Genomic DNA, 16,335 nt, shown 5'->3' on the forward strand with positions numbered 1-16,335 from the left:
TTTTGACAAGATTTGAATCTTTATTAGTGTTTGTTTTTTTTCTTCTTCTCCCAGCAAAGGATTCTTTTAACCCAAAGCTGTTTTTCAAAGCTGTGGGATTATCCAAAAAGACTCCAACAGAGATCGAGAGGGTCTTCAACATCTTGGACCAGGACAAAAGTGGCTTCATCGAGCAGGATGAGTTACAGTTGAGTTCATCGTCGATCTCCCGACTTGAGTTGGGCTTCTAATATCGATTGCGGTTAGCATTGATCATCTCGTTATGAAGACTCTTCCTGCAGAACTTCTCCAAAGGAGCCAGGACGCTGACGGCTGCTGAGACCAGAGCCTTCCTACTAGAAGGAGACTCTGACGGCGATGGCAAGATTGGATGGGAAGGTAGTTTCTTCAAAGGGATACTTGACTCATTGATCCATTTTTAACTCATTCACTCGCCGCCATTTTCACATTTCGCAATCCCGTTCGCTCCCGCCTGTTTTACTGAATTTTGACTGATTTTGCAAGGCCCACAGAATATTGTGTTCGATTGCTATAAAAACATGGAACCTATCAAAAGAAAGATTAAAGTCTCTTCTTTCATCAGAAAGAAAATCTGTTTCCGTTTTGCAGCAATTAGCATTAGAAGAGAGCTAAGTTTCATCAGTTTTCACAAATCTATTTAAAATTGTAAGTAATTTAGCTTTTTTTTTTTTAGATGGCCCTGGTTGATCTCCTTTGCTCTGCTGCCACCTGCTGGCCGTTTGTGTAATAACTACCATTTCTGCAACCGTTCTTTGCAGCTGAGAGGCTGCATCAAAGCCTTCTGTGTGCTCTAGCATAAAAACAAAAACAAAAACGTATAAATACGTCTTTGGGACACTTAAAACATTAAAAAAAACACATTTACACGTTATTGGGAGCAAATGAGTTAACAGTAAGATGATAATATTTTGTTGACTACGGGCAGTCCTTGAGTTATGGTCGGAGTTCCGTTCCTATGCTAGCGATGTAACCCGAATTTCGGCTTAAGTCGAATTTCCCCATTAAAGTCAAGATTTACATCAAAATAATTTGCAAAAACAATATAAAACACATTAAAAAAAAAAAATAAGATGCTGTACTTACCATTATGGAAAAGAAGAGGGGGAGACTCATGTGCGAAAAAGCCAAAGATACTTCCACAAGTGCAGAAGTGCTAGCATTAGCTAAAGGCTAATGCTGCATTCGAGGATGGTCGGAAGTCGGACTTTTCCGAGTTCAAACCAGGAAGTGTGTACGGGAACGCCCCCATGAACCCGGAAATTCCACTTGCGAAGTCGGAAGACAAAAAGGACCCCGACTTCACCGGCGGACTACAATTTGATGTCACTCTGAATGACAAAACACAATTTACTCGAGTATAAAACTAGATAGCTTTCTTCATTCATAAATATTTGACATAACTTCACTTAATGCAACGTACGTGACAGTATTGCCGCTATCTCCCTGCATGAAATTATACAGTCAACTACTTAAACAAAAAGGTTAGTTTTCTGGAGGTCAAATTGAGTTTTGAGGACCAAAATAAAAAACAATTTATCACTATCCGCCATTTTGGTTGATTACTTTCGCCTCGAATGCTTTAAAGTCGGAACAGGGAAGTTACAACTCGGATTTTTCCGACTTCCGACCATCCTCGAATGCAGCATAAATAGTGGATGGGGAAAGCACTGTGGGCTATATGGCGGATGGGGAGCCAAAATGGCGGATCGGGGGCCAAAATGGCGGACCGGGAATAACAGCTGTAAAGGCAAAATGCCTTAAGTTTTTTTTTTTTTTTTTAAATGCTTTATTGAACAAATACCTTTAAAAAACAACTACTACAATTTGTTTGTGTAATCTGTTTAGAATTGTTCAATAAAGTTATGTGGGAAAAAAATCCTTGAAAACGAAAGTTTACGTACCTGTTTTCTAGGTTTGGTCATGTGACATTCACAAGCTGAGCTGTGATTGGCTACCTGAGCCCTTGTGATGTCATTTTCAGTCGACAGCAAGTTGCAAAATGTGTTTTTAAAGGTACTAACATGAAAAATAATGAAAATATCACATTTATTATAGGCAAAATATTCATGTTTGACTGCCAAAAATGGCTAAATATGAGTCAAGTATCCCTTTACATGTTTTCCAAACAGTCTTTCTTGTCACAAGGAAATTTTAAACATGTTCAAAATTTGTTTTAACAAACGTAAAATAAAAGAATTGTAATAAATTAAATTAATATAACTCCAATGAAACCTGTCATAATAAGATGATACGATAATTTCTTTTCCCTCTCTGTTCTATATTTCAGAGTTTTCTGCCCTGGTCAAGTCTTCATAATTATGAGAATTATGTCTCCGTGGTTTACTGTCTTAATAATCTCAGGGTGGATGTTAACTAACTGTTAGTTGAAAAACTTTCCAAGTGAAGTTTTCAAATAAATGGATCCTCTCTGTTATGTGTCATTCTGCATATACTAGTTTTAAATAAAGGCACTTGTCTATCAAAAAAGATGTCACTGTCATTATTATTTGTTTTTTTTCTGCTCGTCGTCATCGTCGTCGTAGTATCCATATTTGACAGTAATCGTCGTGATGTGCAGGTGAGAGCGCAACAATTTGGCACGGCTTTGACGAGGAAACGCTGAATTCTGGCCCGGCCTCCAACCGGCCAGCTGCGACCGCTTTCTGTGCCAGTACATTTGCTTGCGTTTATTTCGAAACGGCACACTTGCAAGCACACGAGTGTAAATAGATGGCGGACATGAGGCCACTAAAGTGTTCAATTACGGAATGAATAGAAGTAAGTAAAGTCGTTTTTCGGCGTACGTGTTGAGAATCTGCATTTATTAAAGGACGTTTGACTCAAATATGAGGTTTGGAATGGAGGAGGATAATCCCCGCTGATATTGATGGACTTTAATTGCTGCTCCGTGAGGATATTTGTAACGTAACACGGATATTGAAGGAGGCGCAGGAATAGTTCCGCTATCTGAGGCCCGAGTCGTTCGAGGTGACGGGACCTCGCTTGACCGTTGCTACGTTTTCAACACGGCCAAATTCACATTGTAAAGACATCGACGACCTCGAATTGGAGTTTGGTGTATTTTAAACATTTAACAAGCTGCATGCATGCGTCGAAAAGCGAAGCGGTGCCGGAAGGCATTCCGGCGTTTCACATTGACATGCAGACTTGAAATGCCGAGATGATGACACGCTTTCCCAAAATAGACGCCCGAATAGTTTCATCACCATAAGGAGAAATGATCTGAATGGGCGTAAGAGGCGGGGCTATAAGTCTGAAGAATCAAGTGCTGGACTAGTTTGTACGACTGAATCGGAGTGTTGAAATCGGTCCCTCTGCTCTCACAATGGCCGTGTGCTTTATAGCTCAATATTTAGGGTACAAGGAAATCATAACGGCCCGTCTGTCTGTCTACAGATAGTAGAAATAGATATTATCCGTCCATCCAACTATTATTCACCAGCATACATCCATCCATCAATCCATCCAGATAGATTGATTGATTGATCATCCATCCATCCACCCTCCAGATCGATAGATGTCACCCATCCATCCAGATAGACATCCATCCATCCATCCATTCAGCTCAATAGATATCCATCCATTCATCCATCCATTATCCAGTTAGATAGATATCATCCATCCATCCAGATAGATAAATATCCATCATCCAACCATCCATTCAGATCAATAAATATCAGTTAGATAGATACCGTTTATACATCCATCCATCATCGTCCATCCATCCATCCATCCATCCATCCATCAAGCTATCCATCATCCATCCATCCAGTCAGATCAATAGATTCCATCCATCCATCCATCCATCCATCCATCCATTTTCAGACCATCCATCAAATATTTCATTCATCCATCCATCCATCCATCAAGCCATCCATCAAGCCATCCATCCATCCATCCATCCATCAAGCCATCCATCAAGCCATCCATCCCTCCATCAAGCTATCCAACATCCATCCATCCATTTTCAGACCATCCATCAAATATTTCATTCATCCATCCATCCATCCCTCTATCAAGCTATCCAACAACCATCCATCCATCCATCCATCCATATAGATAGATAGATAGATATCATCCATCCATCTATTCGAGAGAGTGAGAGGAGAGGCAGGTACGCATAAATTAGACCGTGGCCCAAAACTCATTGCAGACATGTTATCTGTGATTCTGGTGTAAATAAACAGACCCAACTTAATTATTTGCTGCTCTGCAAGTACAGTCCTCATAAAACTGTAGTCTGTTTTCATGTACATGCACTTATATTTACTCTGGAATATCCCCTCGTAGTTATCTATACTTTGCTGACATTAGAACTAATCTTGCGATGCACCGATACAAGACCTCACACAATCCTGACTTACGAAGGCGCCGGTTGCCACGATAACCAAACAAACCCCGCCGAGCTGTCAAATATGTCGACATGACGGCCCGACGCCAACTGAAGTCGCCCCTCAAATCTTCCCTGCTCTCCTGTCAAGTTAGACGGCACGGCCCGAGCGCGCGTTTCACCCCAATCAGCAGCGTGTATAATTAGCCCCGCGCGGCGTCCAGCACTTTTCAACACGGGCCTCCGCACTCCACGTGGGCCTACCATTTAAGCATCTTCATTTAAACGTACGTATAAATAGATCAGCTCTGTCCACTTGACACATTTTTAGCGTCTGCTTCGAGCACGCCGCACGCCGTGTCTATTACTCGGCCTATGCATCGGATTTCGGCGGCGCGCAGGTATATAAGTTGAGGCGCTTTGGCCGCCGGGCCCCACTGCAGTGAGCAGATTCTTCTCAGTGAATCCTCAGTCAGATCGAACCTCGAGGTGAGTTTCAACCGCTTCAAGCTGATGTGATGAGACATGCGAGGACTACCATCCAACCATAGGATTTTTTACATTATTTTTTGGCTGCTTTGCTATGGAAAGATTGGACTACCTTTCCTGCGAGGAACATTTCATATTCAACTTGTTGCATGAATATTATTATGTTATGCCATTGTGATTTACAAGGCAACATATCTGCATGTCCATCCTGTCTATGTTGTTTATTTTGTCCTCTTTGCTCCCGCAGTTAAAGATGGCATTCACCGGAATTCTGAGTAACTCTGACATCACTGCAGCCCTTGCTGCCTGCCAAGGTAAAAATAACGATCAAGTCTTCACTTGTCTTACGTAACTCTTTTGCGTATTATATTCACACTTGATTCAATACACTTGCACAGTGAGATCCAATACAAAAAAAAAAAAAAATCCTGCCTTTACAATGCGAATAGCACTTTTTTCCACTTTTTTTTTTTTTTTTTCAAAATAGCTGTAGGTAATGTGCACCTAACAATATGTGAGCTTGTTGATAGGCTAATGTTAGCATCAAATGAACACGATTTGGTTAGCAACTGACTGTGTACTAATTAACAAAAATATTTGGAATTTTTAAAATTTTTCACATCAGTTAGTATGACAGAGTGGACACGTTAAGATTGACAATATCCAACGACACACATGATATTGACAAGTGTAATTTTGTTATCCTGCAACTCGTCACTGTTTCAGCCTCCATTGAACAAAGACAAAATGCTGTTGGTAATGTCACTGAAAACATTAGTCGCAAAACGACAGGATTGACAACATTCCAAAAACACGTACATTTAATTTTAAAAATGGAATTTGTGAGTTTTTGGTGACTGTGGTGTGCTGGAGGTACTGTAAAAGTTTTTTTTTTTTTTTTTTGTTTTTTTTTTTTTTTTTTGAGAGGGCTCTTGCTCCAAAATGAACATAAGTATTTTGTAAAAGGCAAATTAAAAAATAAAATAAAATAAAAAATGCAGCTTTATTGTGCCTCATTGTGCCTAATGAATTGGCGAGCATAACATATTCTAGAGTCGCAGTAGACCTGGATTCCTTACATGCATAATAAAATAAAAAAGTCAATTAACTGTTGTAATAGAAACTTACTCCTAATATTCAAATTCTTTTTAAATTATCTCATTTTTGTGTTGCATCTCTTTAGTGTGTGGGCAAAAAAAAAAAAAAATAGAATTGACAATCTGTATGTAAAATATTTAATTTTAACTATGAAATAATTTATTCTCATTTTTATTAGATTTTTTAAATTATTGAAATTTAATTAATTAACCAAGACACCCTGAAATTATTGTATTAAAGTTATTATTTAAGTATTTTTTTTTATTTTATAATTTATTAAATAAATAAATGGGTAAGGGGTGTTTAGATTTTTAAAAATGCAAAATTGTATGTTAATTAACCATTAATTAATTAACTAAATAAACAAAGGCTCAATTTACATGCAAAAGTGTACATTTATGTATTTTCTTTCTGAAATGCATTATTTAGGAGATTAAAATAGTCCAAGTAAATGAATTAATTCATACATTTTAATTGAGCAATTTTTGCTAAATTACTGCAGCAAATATTAAATGGCAGATAATGGATGAAAAAAGTCCATAAGTGGACCACAGTTTTTAACTCCACTGCTTTCAGTGCTCCCAATTATATGTGTGGTATACGTCCCTGCATAGAAAATTCCATACATGTAATTGGAGTATTAGAATATGTATGTTGCACATTGATTCCCAGCTGCGTGTTACACTTCAACATGGAATGCAGTTGGCGATGATGGCGCACCTGTCGAGCAGCGAGGGTGCCAATGACATGTGACTAATGTCCGTCGTGCATATGTGCGTGCGTGCGCAGCTGCCGACTCCTTCAAGCACAAGGAGTTCTTCGCCAAGGTCGGTCTGGCCAGCAAGTCCGGCGAAGACATCAAGAAGGCTTTTGCTGTCATTGACCAGGACAAGAGCGGCTACATCGAGGAGGATGAGCTCAAGTAGGCGAAAACCCCTCCGATAACCCCCCCACACGTCTCGGCTAAGATTTCAACTTCTCAGAATCTTGTCGTGCGTGGATCATGTGTCTGAAATCGGAATGATGTCAGCGCCGAGCAACATCCGAGAGGGTTTGAACGGCCTGGCATGCAAAAGACGAAGTCGATATGAAAAGTCTACACACCCCTTTTTGCAAAGGGGTGTGTAGACTTTTTTTTTTTTTTTATTGCCACCGTAGAAAACATCTGATTCGCATTAGCGTGACTCCTTGTACAACTCAACATGAAACCGAACTAAAAATTCTAATGACGTCACTGACGTTGACCATCTTTTTTTGCAGGCTCTTCCTGCAGAACTTCTCTGCTAGTGCCAGAGCGCTGACTGACAAGGAGACGAAGGCGTTTCTGTTGGCTGGTGACACTGATGGCGACGGCAAGATCGGAGTTGAGGGTGAGGACATGGAGCAACAACTCAACGACACGACGATTAATCAATGTCACATAATAGTGCGTTAATTTTAATGAATGACCATCCCTTAATTGGAAAGCTTTTACTGGGGGAATTCCAGTCACAATGCAGCAGACGCAACCACGTCAAAATTTAGCTGTAAATGAATGTAATAATAATGCATATATTTGTGGAGACTGGATTGAATTTGTATTTTACAATTTAAAAAAAATGTGCAGAATTTCACAGGTTACTTCAAACTAAATATTAGATAGAAGAAAAATGCACTGAACTGGCTTCAACGTCTTGCAAATGCAATTATGCCATCTAGTGGCAGAAAAATCAAATCATGATCACACTTTTTTCTTTTTTTTTTACAGTACAGCACATTCTTAATTTTAACTCAATTTTATGAATTATTATGAAATTACAGTTTCAATGACTAAAAGATGCAGACATATTTCTATTAGTTTAACATTTTTTTCCCACTTTTATGTTAATAAGAGTATGAAACCTATGTTAAAGATTAAATAGCTCTTCGTATGAAAAGAAAAATGCACTGAGCTGGCTTCAACGTCTTGCAAATGCAATTATGCCATCTAGTGGCAGAAATATGACCTCAAGACAAATCAAGGTCACACTTTTTTTTTTTTTTTTTTTTTTTTACAGGACAGCAAATGTTTTTAATTTTAACTCAATTTTATGAATCATTATGAAATGACCGTTTGAATGACTAAAAGATGCAGACATATATATATATATATTTTTAAGAGAGACATAGCTCTTAATATGAAAAGAAAAATGCACTGAGCTGGCTGTCAACGTCTTACAAAATGCAATTATGCCATCTAGTGGCAGAAAAATGACTTCAAAACAAATCAAGATCACACTTTTTTTTACAGGACAGCACATTCTTAATTTTAACTCAATTTTATGAATTATTATGAAATTACAGTTTCAATGACTAAAAGATGCAGACATATTTCTATTAGTTTAACATATTTTTTCCCACAAATGAGAAAAAATGTTTTAATTTACATGTTATTGTACATTTAGAACAGATATAAAATGTGCACGTAGTTGTGAGGTAACTATTGAAGTCATGCGATTAATTATGATTAAAAATTTTAATCGCATGACACCCGTAAATATTTCGAAGTTGTTGCCTTGAAATTTTGAGTTCAACTTTTTTTTTTTATGCTGTCATGACTATTTACGATTGCTTTTATTATTATTATTATTATTATTATTATTATTAATTAATTAATTTATTATAATAATGACAATTATTTATTACTATTATTATTTTAAGAGTTCAGTCTATTACTTTTATCAGTTTTTTTTTTTGCTTTTAATGATGCCTGTGTTGTTACTTTGAGATTTATTTACTAAATAGGAAGTGCATTAGAAACGAAATATTTTATTATATTATTATTATATTATTATTATTATTATTATTATTATTATTATTATTATTATTATAGGACCATCAATCTAATATGTAAGATAAGACGAATCTTAAAAAAAAAAGGAAAAAAAAAAATCAATAAAAAATAAAAAACTTTCTCATTCTCTCTACAGAGTTTTTTGCTCTGGTCAAGTCCTAAACCAACAAAGCTGACCAACATCTTACTTGACTACTCATAAGGAACAACTTGAGCCAAGATTCTCTTCTCTTCTTCCCTCTCACTCTCTCCCTTCATTTTCATTTTTTTTTATTTTAATTTTATTTTTTTTTACATTTGGCCTTTGAGCTCTGAAGCCAAATCAAGCCTCTCCGCCTCCCTGTTGGTTGCGCTGCCCACGATGAATGTAGCTGCTGACTAAAGTGTGTGGTGTGCTTGTTCGTGTCTTCCTTTCTTTCTTTCTCTCTCTCTCTCTCAAATACTTCTGACGTCGCCGTTGTACTGTGACTTTTGCTTCCTGTCACATCAGTGCTGGCGCACTTGAATGGCAAACGGACGATGAGGAAACAATAAAGGTGCTTTTTCAATACCGCGTCTCACCCTGGTTTTTATTTCTTCAAGAGGGTCAAAGTGGTAAAAAATATTGTTATTTTGTCTTTCTACATGTGTCGTTGAAATATTTTGTTTTGTTATGGCGCTAATAGTGCCACTAGGGGGCACTGTAGTTCTAACGTGTTTTTGCAAATCAAATCAATTGCCATAGTTTCAACTAAATATCAATAACATCTTACCCTTAATTAATTGAACACATAGTAGTGGTGCAGCGCTACCAGCAATGCTGACACACCAGGCCTCAGAAGAAGAAACATGGAGAAATAATGACTTTTATTCCCTTGGTTCTCGTTATAAAAAAATAAAAAATAAAAAAAAAAAACTCCCTGCCTGTGCTACGTTTGACAGAAATGCTGACTAAAACCACCAGAGATGATGCCGCCTTTGCAGAGGAAAGCCATCAGTGAGAAAGAAGCTGGTCGTCACGGTAACCAGGTGTAATCATCAGGCCCCTAAAAAAAAAAAAAAAAAAAAAAATCCATGGAAAGAACTTGAATTTATTCTGCAACCCAGCTGAAAGGAAATATATTTGTATTGATTTGTGAATTTGTATATTTTATTACATTGTCCACTGGTGAGTGTCCATCGAATTGCATTGTTTGACTGACAGATGTTGTCGTGAGGCGGGAAATGTCTTTCACATGATCCATAGGGGACATGCACCAAATGCATTTGCGCACCTCTGATTTCATCCTGGTTTAGCAGCATACTGGGAAAAAGCAGATAGAAAAAGAATGGGCCACATACAGCCCACTCCACTCATTCATCCAAGCTGAATGTTTACAGTGTGGAGGCCTGTCAGAGCTGCGGCTTTCATTCAAGATAATATTTTCCCCCATTTGTCTCAATTATTAGATTATTGTAAATAATAAAATAAAAACAGTATTTTTAGAAATAGACAAGTCTCCGATGTAACATTTTTTAGTTTGCTTTTTTTTTTTTAATAATTGGTTAATGTACCAGTATTATAAATAAACTAAATAATAACAAAATAAAATAAATATTAACATAAAAATAATAACATAACATTAAAAAATTATGATTTTTTAAATTAAATAATAAATGCATGTTATCATTTAACTCATTACATATGTTTATTAATTAATTATTTAAAAAATTGCTTAATTACAATAATTTAGTCAGGTTCCACTTTAATTTCTACAAAAATCGGGTAATTCTTTTATAGTAAATAATAAAAAATGACTTAAATTAACATTAGTATGTATTTATTTATTTAGTTAAATTAATGGTAATTCACAAAAAAAATATGAATTTTTTTATAAGAAAATGAATTTATTTAAATTATTTAACTCAATAAATTGGAAGTTAATTCACTGTAAAAAAAAAAAAAGTAAAATGATTAATTAAAATAATTTATTCATGATTCACCTTAATTTTTTTTAAAAGAATTTGGTGTTTCATTTATATTGAACAATAACAAAAAATAAGTACAGTAAACAGGAAATTGTATTTATTTAGTCAAATAATTAGTTATATAATTGTAATTAAATTATCTATAAATAATAAAAAGAAATTATCATTCATTCGTTCATTTTATCTTTAGATTTAAAATATTCTACATATATATTTTTTCTTCTCTTAATTTTATTTTATTATAAGGGACTTGAACTCAAAATATAATGACACAATAAAATAACATAATGATGTCATATTACAGTGCATGGCCCTTGAGCATGAAAAGTTCCCATCCCTGCTATAGATGAAAGCGCCGTGATTAAATGTGATATGTGTATAATCTCTCATGCGCACATGAAGCACCAGCGAGGGAGGGAGGCTGGGGAAGGGAGAGCGAGAGCATCGAAAGCGAGGGCTCGGAAAACTTGATTGGATAAAAAAAAAAAAAAAAAAAAAAAACCTACGCTGAAAGGAAGAGTGAGCGCAGCTATAAAAAGTTTATCGGGCAGGTAGAGCAACACGAGCTTGAGGGAACATCCGATCCCACAGTGGAAATTCAAGCAGAGTGTACAAAAGTGAGGCAGCCAGCTACCAAGGGCCACTGCAAAGACTTTTTTTTTTAATTTTTTTTATCTGCTGTTGTTTTGGACCTGAGAGGACGCCAAGTCCAGAGGTGAGTCGCACATCTGTATCATGCAGATGTGGGCCAGGTAAGATATTTAGAATATGCATTGCATACGTTATTATGTTATATTTTCAGATTCTTCCTGAAATCCTGCAATATTACGTTCATGTTAATAGTGTCAAATTTCCGTTGCAGGCACTGCATTGGATCACAGGCGAAGGTTTTCCTCATATTTTGGTTTCTATTTAGGAGAACGCTCGCCTCTGCATGATGCAATGCAGTCCTCCGCCTCTGCAAACGACACCCACAATATTAAACGTACTTAAATTAGCACCAGTCAATAAAAAAAAAAAAAGGGGCGTATTATAATCTTTGCAGCTATTGCATCACAATAGACAATACAGATAAATCGGTTTTGATTTAAAAGCTGCAAGTACATTGAATTGTATGAAATCAATTTATTGAGATATATATCACACCCCTAATATATATGTATATTGTACTGTTTGTATGATTCATTTCATATTTATTTCTTCTTTTTAGGCTTTTTTTCCCCAGTGTAATGTTTCATATTATTGTCGTGTATTGTTTCACAGTCTATAATTATATGAGAGGCTCCTCCCTTCTACCTTTCCATTATCTTGCCAAGCCAATTCAACAAGATAAGACCCCAGGAGGCAATTTAATCAATTAGCCTGGTTAGCTACGCATATAATTAAGTCATAATATCAATAGACCACATGAAAACAATCAAATTCATCAACTTTGGCCCAAAATGGGAACGTTGAGAAAACCCAGTGTGTCTAATTTGCAGCGCGTTTCTTTTTCACGCTGCAGAACCAGCATGTCCCTCACCTCCATCCTCTCGGCTGAAGACATTGAAAATGCTGTGAAAGACTGTCAAGGTAACACACACACACACACACACACTCATACGACCAAACTTTAATACAGTATGTGACTGATCAATCTGCGATGACCTTAACCCCTAACAGAAGTAAAGACGCGCTTTGTAATCTTTTCTCCGGCTGCATTAATTTCACTTTTGTACAGTAGCCTCTTATCTCCACCTCCAGATGATTGCAAAAGCTTTTCAATCATCCTGCCTGTTTTGGTGCTTGCATGACATTGCGGAACTTAAAAAAAAAAAAAACAACAAAAAAAAAACAGTTAAAGGGAAAAAGCTCCCACAAGCCAGGAGCCACATGCATTTTTAATCTCACCTCATAGGCCTACTCTGTCAAACAATTTAATATACGGCGGTGCCTCGATTTACAAGTAACCCAATTTATGAGTTTTTTTAAGATATTAACCGAACTTTGCCCTGTTGTGAAAGCACTATATAAATAAAGTTGAGTTGTGAAAGTCAGCTAGCTTAATGCTAACACATAATGGGAAGAATCATAGTCAAGTTAACAAATCCCAATAATTATAAACATTTCAGACACAAATGATAACAACGCATGCATTTTCTTCAACAATTTTTATTTAATGTTTTTGTTCCTGAACTTTTCCCTGTTGTGAAATAAATAAAGTTGAGTTCTGAAAGTCAGCTAGCTTAATGCTAACACATAATGGGAAGAATCATAGTCAAGTTAACAAATCCCAATAATTATAAACATTTCAGACACAAATGATAACAACGCATGCATTTTCTTCAACGATTTTTATTTAATGTTTTTGTTCCTGAACTTTGCCCTGTTGTGAAATAAATAAAGTTGAGTTCTGAAAGTCAGCTAGCTTAATGCTAACACATAATGGGAAGAATCATAAGTCAAGTTAACAAATCCCAGTAATTATCAACATTTAAACAACTTATATTCAGACACAAATGATAACGACACGTGCATATTCTTCAACAATTTATATATTATTTTATTGTTACTGGACTTTGCCATGTTGTGAAATAAAGTTGAGTTCTGAAAGTCAGCTAGCTTAATGCTAACACATAACGGAAAGAATAAAAGTCAAGTTAACAATCCCAGTAATTATAAATATAAAATCAACTTATATTCAGACACCAATAACAACACATGCATATTCTAAACAATTTTTATTTTATTGTTACTGAACTTTGCCCTGTTGTGAAAAAAATAAAGTTGAGTTCTGAAAGTCAGCTAGCTTAATGCTAACACATAATGGGAAGAATCATAAGTCAAGTTAACAAATCCCAGTAATTATCAACATTTAAACAACTGATATTCAGACACAAATGATAACGACACGTGCATATTCTTCAACAATTTATATATTATTTTATTGTTACTGGACTTTGCCATGTTGTGAAATAAAGTTGAGTTCTGAAAGTCAGCTAGCTTAATGCTAACACATAATGGAAAGAATAAAAGTCAAGTTAACAATCCCAGTAATTATAAATATAAAATCAACTTATATTCAGACACCAATAACAACACATGCATATTCTAAACAATTTTTATTTTATTGTTACTGAACTTTGCCCTGTTGTGAAAAAAATAAAGTTGAGTTCTGAAAGTCAGCTAGCTTAATGCTAACACAATAATCACGCAAACAGGCTAACAAAACTAGTATTGAAATTCCAGTACCAAACCTAGAAACAACTTGTATTCGAACACAAATGTTAGCAACAAATACAGGGAGACATAACAATACTCTCGTTTGTCTTATGAAGTTAGCTAGCTTAATGCTAACACACAACAGGAAGAATTATAAACGGGCTAAGACTAGCATTGAATAAATCGAAACACAAAGTATATTGTTTTTCCTCTTTACACCGACATTATTACTGCAATCAATCGTTTACGTTGTTTTTAACTCATTCACTCCCAAAGACGTATTTATACGTTTTTTAGGTTTTTGTTTGCTAGAGTTTTTGTATGAATGCTTTGATGCAGTTTCTGAAGTGGAAGCTGAAAGCGATGGTAATTATTACAAAAAAAAAGTGTGCTTCATCTGTTTCATAATAAAACAGATGAAGCACACTTTTTTTTGTTTTTTTTTTGTAATAACTACTATCACTTTAAGCGACCACTTCAGGTCAGAAACTGCATCAAAGCCTTCATACAAAAACTCTAGCAAACAAAAACCTAAAAAAGGTATACGTTTTTGGGAGTGAATGAGTTAATAATAATTTTACTGTATGTTTGTTGTTGTTTTGGCATCTCCATTTATTTCATTGATTTGAGGTACGAATGTGGTCAGGGAACAAATTCAACTTGTAATTCAAGGCGCCACTGCATATGTGCAGCTCCAGACTCATTCTGCCACAAGAAGTTCTTCGGACTCTGTGGCCTCGCCTCCAAGACGCCCCAGGAGGTCCAGAATGTCTTCCAGATCCTCGATGAGGACAACAGCGGCTACCTGGAGGAGGCGGAGCTCAAGTGGGACATCTCATTGCTTTTCAGTTGTATTTATTTATTTGAACATCTCTTATAGTAAAATGTTATAATGCGCATGACCGAGAGATTAAGGTCTACCTAATAACTCACACAGCTGTATTAAAGACGCCCCTTTCTAATCCACGTGGATTATAAATGTATAAGTGTTATCATGGTATTTTGTGTTACATAATTCACCTTTTGCTGTGCTCTGATTTGACAACACATTTGTTGTGTTTGAAATATCGACACAACACATCTTGTACGCGCATGAGTGACATTTGTGTTTGTGCAGGTTTTTCCTGCAGCGGTTCGTCCCCGGAGCCAGAACGCTGACCGAGGCTGAAACCAAAAGCTTCATCTCGGCGGCGGATGACGACAGCGATGGCAAGATCGGAGCCGAGGGTCAGTATCTGATTTCATGCAGCTAAACAGGCAGCGGATGCGAGGAGAACACTTTTTTCCTGCGGGTTGCTATCCTGACGCACTGGAGTTTAACTAAAGCTTTCAAATTATTTATGATGCTGGACAAGTTTGTATTTGCGGTACAGTTTTGTCTGTTTTCTTAAATAAAATATGCAGATTTTATTTTGGGTGGATGATTTTGACTACAGTATGCATGATTTTTTTTTCACAATGTTTAACACTGCTTATGAATTGAGCGATGTATTTTCAGATACATGTTCTATTCACAATGTTTTCTTGCTGTTTAGAGTTCCAGATGATGGTCCTGTCCTGAGTCCTGAAAGTGGATCAGTTCTTGCTTCCATTTCCATTGATTTTTTGTTTGTTTTTGTTTTTTTTCAGTGGATATTCTGTTTAATTTCGTCCCACACCCTCACTGATAGACAATAATTATCACAGTTTGTCCTTCAAATATGTGGCAATGAAAGAAATGAAATGTGTGGCCTCTGTTTTATTAAATAAAGTTGGTAACAATACTAGTCAAGTGTCTTGACATCTTGATTAATGTTCTAATGTATCTATGGTAGAGACAGGCTGTTAGTTGAAACCACCAAAGTAGCATTTAAACCCTCTTGACTGCTTAATTTGTTTATTTTTTTGTGTCTCTTTTTTATTTTTATGAAAATGTTAGTCTAACACTAATATTTTGGTGTTCTTATTTGGGGAAGTATTCAGAAATCTTAGAAAATACTAATTATAGTAATATCACAAATATCCTCTATAATTTATTTAAACACTACACCACCATAATCATAACTATTGAAGGGGGAAAAAAATAAGGTCAACTTGCTTCACCTGTACAACTCTTGAAAAAATGACAGACACAGTGTCGAGTACAGCAAAATTCTTCCACTCACGTCAAGCCAAACCATGACAGCTCATGAATTGTTGAACGTTAAAAAAAAAATAAAAAATTGTAAATGTATTTAGGATCACGTGAAAGGCATATTTTGAGAAAAAATAAATAAATTTTAATAGTGAATATAACATAGTTAATTTTTTTTTTCCCAGGTGGAAGCTGGTATTTTTACATTACCTACAAAGAAATTATTATTATTATTATTATTATTATTATTATTATTATTATTATTATTATTATTATTCCAGAAAAGGTTGAGCTTTGTCCCGT

The 16,335-nt window shown here is 35.8% G+C and overlaps 3 protein-coding genes across 8 annotated transcripts in view; all 3 read left to right on the top strand.

Moving 5' to 3' along the window:
• LOC144005184 (parvalbumin, thymic-like) overlaps positions 1 to 3,495 on the top strand; it is a 4,170-nt gene extending 675 nt beyond the window's left edge. Inside the window, exons 2-4 of one of the 5 annotated variants that reach the window (XM_077503189.1) lie at positions 55 to 187; positions 269 to 378; positions 2,309 to 3,495. In XM_077503189.1, the coding sequence (XP_077359315.1) occupies positions 55 to 187; positions 269 to 378; positions 2,309 to 2,337 (272 nt within the window). In that variant the 3' untranslated portion in view covers positions 2,338 to 3,495. The other 4 variants (XM_077503190.1, XM_077503191.1, XM_077503188.1 and 1 more) reach the window with 4 other exon arrangements.
• Positions 1 to 9,319, top strand: part of LOC144004852 (parvalbumin alpha-like) — a 15,288-nt gene extending 5,969 nt beyond the window's left edge. The window contains exons 1-5 of one of the 2 annotated variants that reach the window (XM_077502484.1): positions 4,451 to 4,861; positions 5,109 to 5,175; positions 6,749 to 6,881; positions 7,220 to 7,329; positions 8,908 to 9,319. In XM_077502484.1, coding sequence (XP_077358610.1) covers positions 5,115 to 5,175; positions 6,749 to 6,881; positions 7,220 to 7,329; positions 8,908 to 8,933 — 330 coding nt within the window. In that variant the 5' untranslated portion in view covers positions 4,451 to 4,861; positions 5,109 to 5,114 and the 3' untranslated portion in view covers positions 8,934 to 9,319. Of the gene's footprint in view, positions 1 to 4,450; positions 4,862 to 5,108; positions 5,176 to 6,748; positions 6,882 to 7,219; positions 7,330 to 8,907 lie in introns of those variants that run through there. The other variant, XM_077502483.1, reaches the window with a different exon arrangement.
• Positions 9,320 to 11,266: 1,947 nt separating this feature from the next.
• LOC144005284 (parvalbumin, thymic CPV3-like) lies at positions 11,267 to 15,685 on the top strand. The gene is made up of 5 exons (XM_077503384.1): positions 11,267 to 11,433; positions 12,223 to 12,290; positions 14,612 to 14,744; positions 15,037 to 15,146; positions 15,455 to 15,685. Exons 2-5 carry the CDS (start codon positions 12,230 to 12,232, stop codon positions 15,478 to 15,480), a joined length of 330 nt encoding a protein of 109 aa, XP_077359510.1. The 5' UTR covers positions 11,267 to 11,433; positions 12,223 to 12,229; the 3' UTR covers positions 15,481 to 15,685.
• The last annotated feature ends 650 nt before the right edge of the window (positions 15,686 to 16,335 follow it).

Source organism: Festucalex cinctus, chromosome 17 (genome assembly GCF_051991245.1).
Source record: "Festucalex cinctus isolate MCC-2025b chromosome 17, RoL_Fcin_1.0, whole genome shotgun sequence".
NCBI classification, from domain to species: domain Eukaryota; kingdom Metazoa; phylum Chordata; class Actinopteri; order Syngnathiformes; family Syngnathidae; genus Festucalex; species Festucalex cinctus.